At 52.7% G+C, this 10106-nt stretch overlaps 2 protein-coding genes and 1 long non-coding RNA gene across 4 annotated transcripts in view; 2 read left to right on the forward strand and 1 right to left on the reverse strand.

Moving 5' to 3' along the window:
* Nucleotides 1-4321, forward strand: part of ABCB6 (ATP-binding cassette, sub-family B (MDR/TAP), member 6 (Langereis blood group)) — a 7576-nt gene extending 3255 nt beyond the window's left edge. Inside the window, exons 6-19 of the mRNA XM_004674271.2 lie at nt 255-376; nt 868-977; nt 1143-1208; nt 1362-1487; nt 1626-1702; nt 1784-1847; nt 1958-2043; nt 2261-2318; nt 2517-2621; nt 2995-3169; nt 3295-3407; nt 3628-3722; nt 3800-3868; nt 4051-4321. Coding sequence (XP_004674328.1) covers nt 255-376; nt 868-977; nt 1143-1208; nt 1362-1487; nt 1626-1702; nt 1784-1847; nt 1958-2043; nt 2261-2318; nt 2517-2621; nt 2995-3169; nt 3295-3407; nt 3628-3722; nt 3800-3868; nt 4051-4150 — 1366 coding nt within the window. The 3' untranslated portion in view covers nt 4151-4321. The remainder of the gene's footprint in view (nt 1-254; nt 377-867; nt 978-1142; nt 1209-1361; nt 1488-1625; nt 1703-1783; nt 1848-1957; nt 2044-2260; nt 2319-2516; nt 2622-2994; nt 3170-3294; nt 3408-3627; nt 3723-3799; nt 3869-4050) is intronic.
* A 126-nt stretch (nt 4322-4447) lies between these two features.
* Nucleotides 4448-7238, reverse strand: ZFAND2B (zinc finger, AN1-type domain 2B). Of its 2 annotated transcripts, XM_004674272.2 has the most exons (10): nt 7194-7238; nt 6992-7069; nt 6614-6708; nt 6279-6410; nt 6021-6172; nt 5692-5784; nt 5555-5615; nt 5400-5467; nt 5015-5087; nt 4448-4825 (listed from the first exon to the last, which is right to left on the reverse strand). In XM_004674272.2, the coding sequence occupies exons 2-10, from the start codon at nt 7044-7046 to the stop codon at nt 4781-4783; spliced, it is 774 nt and encodes a 257-aa protein (XP_004674329.1). In that variant the 5' UTR covers nt 7047-7069; nt 7194-7238; the 3' UTR covers nt 4448-4780. The 2 variants fall into 2 exon arrangements, with proteins under 2 accessions (XP_004674329.1, XP_012580183.1); XM_012724729.1 differs by having other exon boundaries at nt 4448-4713; nt 6992-7216.
* Nucleotides 7239-7298: 60 nt separating this feature from the next.
* The window catches only part of LOC105853601, a 6039-nt gene continuing 3231 nt past the window's right edge, over nt 7299-10106 (forward strand). Inside the window, exon 1 of the long non-coding RNA XR_001145425.1 lies at nt 7299-7372. This is a non-coding gene — a long non-coding RNA (uncharacterized LOC105853601). The remainder of the gene's footprint in view (nt 7373-10106) is intronic.

Below are 10106 nucleotides of genomic sequence, written 5' to 3' on the forward strand. Positions count from 1 at the left end.
AAGTGGTATCGCGACTCCCTCAGGTATCATCTGGAGTGTCTTTATGGGGATGCACCTGCGTGTGTGAGGCCCTCTCTCCACTGTGGTAATTGGTATTGGGCTCTCTGTAGTTTGGGCATGCTGCGCTTTACCTGGCTGCCCACCTCTGAAGTGATTCCAGTCTGTTAGTGTTAAAAATAAAGCACTCCACTGACACTCCAGAGGTGACGTGTGGCCCTGAGTCCCTGAGTCTTTGTCACTTGACTCCCCATCAGCTACCTGGTGTTCAACGTCATCCCCACTCTGGCTGACATCATCATCGGCATCATCTACTTCAGCATGTTCTTCAACGCCTGGTTTGGCCTCATTGTGTTCCTGTGCATGAGTCTTTACCTCTGTGAGTGCCGCCCAGCGAAACCATTTCCCTGAACAACTCAGGGACGCCCTTGGTCATGAGCTCTGCCACACTTGAGTGACACAGCGCTTCGAGGCTGTACCACAGTATGCTTGAAGAGGTTCCTGCTGCTCCCCAACCTGATGGGGGCCACCTCTGCCAAGTACACATCAACTAAGCTTGGATGGGGCGCCTGGGAAGACATCCTGGTCACCTTAGGTGCTTGCAGGGGATGCGGGTCAAGGGGTCATGTAAGGAGACACAGCTTACCTGCATTGGTTCACCATGTGAGGCTTTGTGCAGGGTGCAGAGTCGTCTTAGAAACAGTTACATCCTTCAGGGAGCTCAGGGCACTCTCCTTTGGGAATCTGGCACCTAAGCTATAGTGACGGGCCTGTGTATGTCGCAGGTAGCAGACATCAAACATGTAGTCTCGGCCGCTGGGGAGGATGTCTTGATCTCTTCTCCCTCCCCCTCCTCTGGTCACTCTGCAGCACTCACCATCGTGGTCACTGAGTGGAGAACCAAGTTTCGACGTGCTATGAACACGCAGGAGAATGCTACCCGGGCGCGAGCTGTGGACTCTTTGCTAAACTTTGAGACGGTAACGTGGGCCTTGGTGGCAGTGGTGTGAGGTGCCAGTAGGGCTGATGAGCTGGAGGGTGGGGAAGTGTGCAAGGTGTGATGTTTAAAAGGAGAGATTGGGAGTCTGAAGAAAGAATCCGCTGCCTACTGCTCCATCAGCGTCAGTGTGGTTTGAACTCATCAGGTGAAGTATTACAACGCGGAGAGTTACGAAGTGGAACGCTACCAAGAGGCCATCATCAAGTACCAGGTGAGGCTGCTAGTTGGAGGCTTGCTGAGAACAGCGACCTGGCCACATGAAACCATCAGGGCTGAGAGGATAAAATGTGGGGTGGCCCGGGTTGGGGTTTGGAGATGATCAGTGAGTCTGAGATGTCCCTTCCTTCCATGTTCCTGCCCTCAGGGTTTGGAGTGGAAGTCAAGTGCTTCGCTGGTGATGCTCAACCAGACCCAGAACCTGGTGATTGGACTTGGGCTCCTCGCTGGCTCCCTGCTTTGTGCATACTTTGTCAGTGAGCAGAAGCTGCAGGTGTGGATTTTGTGCTGAGGACAGGAAAGAGGGGCCTATATCTAGGTCATGGAGCTCTTGGGTGGGAAGTCGATGGGTGATAGGAAGTGGGCCAGTGACAGCCGCAGGTCTGACTTGGTCTCTCCTGAATCTGCACAGGTCGGGGACTTTGTGCTCTTTGGTACCTACATCATCCAGCTGTACATGCCCCTCAACTGGTTTGGCACCTACTACAGGTAACTGATCTCTGGCCTTCCCCTGTCAGGAGTGGCTCATTTCCCCAGCTCAGAGAAGTCCCAACCAGTGTCTTCTTGCAGGATGATCCAGACCAACTTCATTGACATGGAGAACATGTTTGACCTACTGAAAGAGGAGAAAGAAGTGAGTGAAGAGCAGTGTGGCTTCAGGGGAGCAGGAGCCCATGTATGGTGTCTCCTGCGTTTAGAGCAAGCCACACCTATAACAGGCTTATGTTGGTGCTCTTCTCCCAGGTGAAGGATGTTCCTGGGGCAGGGCCTCTTCACCTTCAGAGGGGCCAGATTGAGTTTGAGAATGTGCACTTCAGCTACACTGATGGGTGAGCTCTCCCCTTTTACCGTCCCTCAGCGCCCTGTCCCACTGTCCAGTTACACACTGCATTCCTGCTTCTCTTCCCTGCTGTTCCCCCAATATCACCTGAGAAGAAAACCTGAGCAGGGGACAAGTGAGGGAGGGAAGGGCCCCGTAACCCCTCTGGGCTGGCAGGGTTTCCAGGAGTACAGTAGGTCTGCTGACCCTAACCTTCTTTCTTGCAGGCAGGAGACCCTGAAGGATGTGTCCTTCACTGTGATGGCTGGACAGACACTCGCCTTGGTGAGAGATCGACTTGAGGCAGACTCCTCCACTTTACCTCATTCCACTGCCCACGGCTGGTGCCCCAAGCTGTGGAGTCAGAGCCTCATGGGTCACAGGACCGAATGGGGCGGTCTCCATGGCCATGGGTGACCTCTTGGGCTGAAAACTTAAAAGCCAGCAGGCCTGAGAAAGTTCTCCCTATTCCCAATGCAACAGGTGGGCCCATCTGGCGCAGGGAAGAGCACAATACTGCGCCTGCTGTTTCGCTTCTATGACGTCAACTCTGGCTGCATCCGAATAGATGGGCAGGATATTTCCCAGGTGAGGTTGCTTAGGAGCAGCCTGACTTAGGGATTAAGTGTGAAAGAATGGCTGGTGCTGCACCTCCAGGGAGAGCAGACAGAGCTATCACCCCTGCAAAATGTTGAAGTCAGAGGCTTCAACCTTCCTAGCACCGTTTGACTTATGCCAGTAATCAGGATAATTTGTAGGATACTGTGCAAGGTAGGAAGATCTGTGATGGTGATTCAGGGAGGCAGGGAGAGAATGCATTTTATTTTCTCTTTATAGCTGAGGACATAGGCTGAGAGGCTGAGTGACTTGCCCACACAGTTAGGACTTGGGGGAGAGGAGTGGTGGCTTGATTCCTACTTGGGATTCCTCACTGGTCAGCATTTTGGTCATTTGGCCCCAGGTGACCCAGAACTCTCTCCGATCTCACATTGGAGTTGTGCCCCAGGACACCGTCCTCTTCAACGACACCATCGCCAACAATATCCGCTATGGCCGTGTCACAGCTGGGAATGATGAGGTGGAGGCTGCCGCTAAGGCTGCCGGCATCCATGAGGCCATCTTGGCTTTCCCTGAAGGTGCACCTCCCCGTGGACTCTAGCCCTGCCCCATTCAGTCCTGTCACTCTCCCCCGACCTCTGACCACGGAAGCCAAGTTTATTCCATGTGACCTGAGGAAGGTGTGCACTGTCCTCGTCCACAGGGTATGAGACGCAGGTGGGCGAACGGGGGCTGAAGCTGAGCGGTGGGGAGAAGCAGCGTGTGGCCATCGCACGTGCTGTTCTCAAGGCTCCAGACATCATTCTGCTGGATGAGGTAAGGGACCCAGGTGGCCTCCTCCTCCCTCCCTCTCCTGCCTGTGCCCATGCTGGGCCCATCAGGCATGATTCTCTACCAAGGCTAGACCTCATGAATCTGTGTTTAACAGAAACACCTTACAGTTCCCAAGCTCAGATAAGTTCTTTTTTTAGTCCTGAGGCCTCAGCTCTGGGGATTTTGGGTGGCAGGGGCTGTTTGACCCAGACCCTCTCTGTAGGCCACATCAGCGCTGGACACATCCAACGAACGGGCCATCCAAGCTTCTCTGGCCAGAGTCTGCGCCTCCTGCACCACCATCATAGTGGCACACAGGTACAGCCCCAAGCAGCAGGCGGGGGCCAGCCACACTTTTGAGGGGGATGTGGGTAACTGATCTCTTGGCTTCTCAGGCTCTCAACTGTGGTCAATGCTGACCAGATCCTCGTCATCAAGGATGGCTACATTGTGGAAAGAGGACGGTAAGGGGCACAGCAGGATGAATGGGGCAGGGCCTTGGAGTTGGGCACCCCAGCAAATGGTGGTGAAATCCCAGGGGTTCCTGGATGGGATCTTCCTCACCAGTCCCGTCATCTCTGTGAGTTGTCGTGAGGGCTTCTGGGGTAGAACTGAGAATTTGGACTCACACTCCTTCTTGCCCCAGGCACGAGGCTCTGCTGTCCCGAGGCGGGGTGTACGCAGACATGTGGCAGCTGCAGCAGCGAGGACAGAAGGAGGTCTCTGAAGATCCCAAGCCCGGCTAACAGTAACAAAACTTGTGGCACTTCCCTCCTAAAGGATACCTCAAGAGGGGAATAAACTATCCCTCTTCCCTGGCATGTTTTAACCTGGTCTTCGGGTATGGTGCTAGCTATCGCGAGGGAAAGGGATCTTTCGGGAAAACCCTTTTTGGGGGAATAAAAATGTGGACTGTGCTAGGATCACTGTGACTTTGTGGTTTAGGCTACTGCAATGGCCCCTCTCTCGAGGGCAGATGAGCATCTCACAGGACTCTTCTGTTGGGGGTGCGGAGGGAGAGCAGCACACCACTTGGATGTCTTTGCCAAGATCCTTTATTCTTTCCAAGCCCCTTCCTGCTCCCTGTACGTGGGAGCAGCTCCAGTGTGGGGAGAAATGTGCGGGCCTGGCGAGCCCCTCCCAGGACCCAACCAGGGGACTGTTCATGACCACGCTCTCCCACGAGCCAGCGAGCCAGCAGGGCCTTTGTAAGCTCAATTCCACCAGCTGTTCCTACTGATGTTCCCTGGAGGCTCCTCCTCATCGGTCCTCCTGGTCTTCACTCCCGGCTGCTCTGGGCTTCCTCTCCCTGTGGACCCCAGGGGTGTAAGGGCCACAGTCCTCTCAGCAGAGCCTCCCTCCCCAAGCCCAGGGCCCTAGCACAGGTTGCAGTTGGACGGCTTCAAGCTGCGGCTCTGAGCCTGGAGCAGGGAGAGGGGAAGACAGGGCAACATCAAGGAACTGAGGACACTGTCCTCACTTCTGAGCTTAGCATGGGCTGCATTCATGCCGAAAAGGATAACCACCATTCCCAAACATCTCCCACTGCCCCCAGATTCCCAGCCCCCTGCCCCCAACTCTGGACCCCCATCTCTATCCCATCCTCATACCTGCTGCTGCTGGTATTCTGCCTCACTGGCTGATAGTGCTCGTGCTAAAGCCAAGTCTTCTTCCTCCTGAGAACTGGGAAAAACAGCTTAAGTTAGATGAGAATAATATCAAAAGTGTGGCACCCAACCTGTGCTAAGCACTTCTGTATTATTTCAACTGTCATACAACCCTACAAGGTAAGTTACTAGTGTTATTCCCACTTTATGGAGGAAATTAAGGCTTTAGCAGGTTCAAGAACTTGTCAGAAGTCATAGTGTCCAGAAGCTTAACCGTGAGCCCAATTTCCTGACTATTATCCTGCAGCAGATGGGAGTGTTCCCACCGACGTCCCTCTAAATTGAATCCTTGCCCATATCCCACCCTCTTTTACAAGAGAGTAGGTACCTTGGGACCTGGGGTTTCGCTTCTGCCAGGGAAAGCTCTAGAGCTCGCTGCAGAGCCTCATCCTCGCTCTGCAAAAGGAGAAAGAAGACTGGTTGCCTTGGACTTTGCTTTCTGTGTGCATCTGCTTCTGTCCATTCAACCTCTACCCAACTCACCAAACCATTTTGCAGAGCCATCACTGGTGGGGATGTCCGCGACGGAGACGGGGCTGCAACTCTACGGTAGATATTAAAGAGGTTGGAGGTCTGAGGTGGAAACGGGGAAAAGAGGCAGGAAAAATGGGCAGGCCTACCTGCTGGGAGAGGTAGATGAAGGCGAGGTCCGACTTGGGCTGGAGATGGTGCCTGCAGAAGCCAAACCCTGTGCTCTGGTGAGAGCAGCAAGTCTGCGGGGAAGAAACACGCGGCATGCCTCTAAGCGCAAACAGTATGCTTCCTTCCCCAGGAAGCCCAGAGAGAGTCCCTCCAAACAGACTGAAAAAGTACATAATTGAAAAGGCATCCAAGACTCTCCGAGTCAAAGGGGACAGAGTTGAAGCTCTCCAACTTTTAATGATAGAGGCTGAGTCAATCCCCGCAGTGGCAGGAAAGTCTGAAAGGCAGAGGACTGGGATGCCATTACCCTGACCGGCTGGTTAGATGCCCTTCCCCAGAGCAGTCATGGTCCAGTGGGTGACGGTGCTTGATGCAGAAGTTTCGGCCACAGCGTTCACAGGTCAGTTTCATCATTTCCCGCTGCCGGCAACCAGAGCGCTCACACTTATTGGTGAAGATCTGAGGTAGAATGAGAAGATTTGTCTCACCTGAAACTCTAACCCCATCATAGCTGTTCAGGTTTCCACGGATCCAGATGGTTATGGCTAACCTTGCCAATGCTTACCTTACGTTTCTGCTGGGCTGGATCAGAGCGACAATCTCGGTCAATGTGCTCCCCCACAGCACGATCAGGGGGCTCCCCTCTGGCCACAGGCACAGGAACATTACAGAGTGGACACACGGGTACCTGTATGTCCTATAGTTAAGGAGCAGAGGGTCAATCTCTAATCAATCCCAGCCCAATCAAATCTCTGGTCCTGAAAGGAGTATGTCACCCCCACAAACACAATGTTTCCAGCTCTTGCTGAGCCTCAGAAAGACAGTCAAGGAGAGGGAAAGAGAAGCAGAGAGATTGAGGGATTCTGCTTGCATCCTCCACCCTCAGCACCGCCCCAGCACCTTTTGGTAAGCAGATCCACAGTGATGCTGGGCGTAGGCCACGTGGTCTGCACAGAAGATGCCAGAGCAGGCGTCACACTTCAGAGGCAGAAAATCTGCAGGAAATAGGTCGGATTGTAAGTCCAGTAGGCTCTCAACAACGCCCCGGGTCACTCAAGCCTTCCATTCAAGGAAGGTAACGATCAATCAGCCTACTCATCCCACAAACTGCACCCCAACGCAAGTTCACTACCTATGTAGCCACGCCCCCTCAGCCCCGCCCCCAACTTGGAGCCCCGCCCCCCAGGCCTTTCCAGCCCGGAAGCCCACTCTTTGCCCCACCTGCACCCCCAAGTTCCTCTCCGCCGGCCCCGCCCCCCAGGTGCTCCGCCCCCTCACCCAGGCGCTGACAGCTGGGCTCAGAGCAGTGCGCCCCGAGGTCCGGAAACTCCATCGCCCTGGCGGGCGGGGCGGGGCCTGCTGGGAGAAGCAGCTGGTGGAGAAGCTCTAGGGCACCAGGTCCAGGCCCAGACTGCGACCCAGCACTCTGGAGGGGGCTCCCTGCCCCGCCCCTTCTTCTCCCGGATCCAGCCGGGGTTACCGGAGGCTCCGCGCTTCCCAGACCGCAGATCACACTCCTCCCCGCGCGCCTGGGCGCGCTGACGTCACTGCGCAGGGTGGCACGTCCTGCGCAGTCTCCCGGCGGCGGCGCGGAGGGGCGGAGCCGGTCCCCGTGGCGCCCCGCCCTCCTGGCGCTGCGGACTGCGCGGCGGTCCCCAGGTGAGTGGCGCAGGGCGCGCGGCTCCGCAGTCCTGGCCCTGGGCGTCGCCTTCGCTCCGCGGAGCGCGAGATGGCCAGCGAAGGCAATGCTAGATTATACCTTGGGGAAGGAGGCCTGGGGTGGTCTGGGCTCCTTCACAATTCGATTCTTCGTCTGCTTCTCACTCCACACTGTTCCTCTAGTCATTTCGTTCATGGCCGCCGTTGACCTTACTCTCCAGCACCTGGCCACTCCCAGCAGTCTCTGAAGTACTGAATTCTCTCCAGAGCTGTCGGGCCTCCAGATTAAGCTTTGATGCCCTTCCTGCAAAATTTCCCCGACCGGTCTGGGTGCATCTGCTATGTGATCTCCCTGGTTCTATTCTAGCACCCGTATCACCTTATTGGAATCAGCTGCGCTCCCCTCCGCCCCTACAAACACACACACACATAAATATGCTGGGAATTCAGGAGCCACCTGCCTTGCTCGGCTTGTTCAGTGTGAGGCCTCTGGTATCCAACGCAGTGTCAGAATTATGTGCTTTTTGAATATGAATCCAAATCTTCAGTGCCACTTTAAAGTGCAGATTCCAGGACCCTTCTTTCTGATTTAGGAAGAAAATCTTGAGAAAATTCTGACACAGATCATTCATTTACTACACTTTGAAAACAGTAGACTAGAATATTCTGAGTGCTTATGAATATTCTGAGTGCTTATTAGACTTGAACAAAGCAAGACAGTCACTGGTTTGATGTCCTGCTTTACTTTAGGGGGCCCCAGGTTACGTCCTTTTCCTTCAGCACATTCTGCTTCTCACATGACTCAATGTGCATGTGGTTGCTTACACCCATAGTCGGGACAAATAAACGAATGAAATAAGCTTTGAGTGTTCCCCAAATGAGGCGGTAACCCAGATTGCAGTTGGAAATGAGGAAATACTCTTCTCACCCTTCCCCTCCCTCTCCCTGTCCAACTTTTGGTACAGTGTCTGCTTCTTACATCCTTTTGACTTTGACTACCTGTCACTGGATGAGACAGTAGAGCAATATGTGGTACACTTTGGGGTGGGAAAGTTTTGCCCAAGCTAAAACCTGAAAGGTGAGTAGCTGTTGGCTAGGTGAAGGCCACGGCAGAAAGGATTGAGATATTCCCTGCAGCGGAACCAGCAGGGACAGAGACTTGGAGATAAAAAGGAAACAAGTTCTTGTAGATGAACTTTAAAAAAGTTTGGGGCATCTGGATCTCAAGAAGTAAGAGGCAAACAGGTGGGAGATAAAGCTGGAGAACTGGAAGGTGCCAGATCACTTCAGGTAGTAGAGATCCACACTAGCATTAAGAAATTGAGCACAATTACAATGAGAATCTTTAGGTAACTTAAACCAGGTAGTGACATGATCAGATTTGTAACTGGGGAAAGTTACTTGCTTCAGGGTAGAAAACAGATTGGAGGCAGTATGAGATTGGGGAAAAAGGAGCCCAGGTATCAGTCTGTCACTAATTCAGGCAAGAGATAAGGATGATCTGAACCAAGGTAGAGCCAGTGCTTAGAATTAATGAGAGCTCAGTAGAGAGGCTATCTGAGAGGTAGATATTTTAAAATAATTAACCTCCCATTATAGCACCAAAAAGATAAAATGGAAAAAATAAATTATATTCCCAAGGCAATCAAACTACTCAGAAAATTTCTTAAAGGAAAGTTATGACTTATTTGTAGGAAACATTCTGAACTGCCTCTATGCAAAACCTTCAGATGGTCAGTCCTTCAGGGTCATTCTGATAGTGGCCTCCCTCCACCTGTCCTTATATGTTGGGGCAGCTCTAGGCAGCCCTGTTTCTGCCTTTGTTCAGGAGTGGTCACGTGACCTGTGTTGGACATCTAGTTCACATACTCCCTAAAGAATTTGGTGCAGGTGAGAAGTAATTATATAACCAGAGTAGAAATGTGGAGAGACAGGGGGAGAAGAAAGGAAGAAAAACAAAGTCCTGATTTTAGGAGCTCAGTTCCACTGAGAACTTAAGCAGGAACATATAGAATACACCTCAGAATTGTCCCTCTGAGTTATCTCCTTCCTTCTGCAAGTTGGAGGTTGCTGCTAGGGATGGTAACTCCCCCCATTCCACTTTGCAATGCCAGCCGGCACTGTGTGCAACACCACTGAGCTACAGGAAGCTTCGAGTGGAAGCCCTGATGCAGAAATGCTACAACTGGGCTTTGCGATGGGAAGCTGTCAGGTCTTATGGGAACTGTCCTGTACAGTGGCAGCTAAAGCCAGAATGGGCTAAGCAGGCCACTGGGCACCAGGAACACATTCTGCTCTATTTGGTCAATCGGGTTCTTTTCCGGGAGTTTGAAATTAAGGCCAAGAGAATCAGAGTTCACCATGCTGGTGGGCCTGTTAGATGTAAGCTGTAGAATGGCAATCTGCCAAAGTGCCTTACTGCCCTGCCTCACTGGTGGACAGGAAGAGACTGTTAACTGCAATACTTGGATAGGACACAGTGAGCGCCATAAAAAGAGACTGATCTTGTAGCTCACATGCACGGTTTAGGTCACACCACCACCTGACTATTGCCTCCTCCCAAAGTCTGCATGCTCCAATCAAAAACCATGGCTGACTTCCATTACTTTGTTGTTTTCACTTTATCTGTCTTGAAAGAGTTATAAGGTGTCTAGTTAACTTCATAGTATTTCTCAAGGGTTTGTCAACATCTTTGGTCACAACCTGAAGTCAGGCTAAAGATACACATGAGACT

The sequence above is a fragment of the Condylura cristata genome, unplaced genomic scaffold (genome assembly GCF_000260355.1).
Source record: "Condylura cristata isolate star-nosed mole 26May11 unplaced genomic scaffold, ConCri1.0 scaffold00002, whole genome shotgun sequence".
NCBI classification, from domain to species: Eukaryota; Metazoa; Chordata; class Mammalia; order Eulipotyphla; family Talpidae; genus Condylura; species Condylura cristata.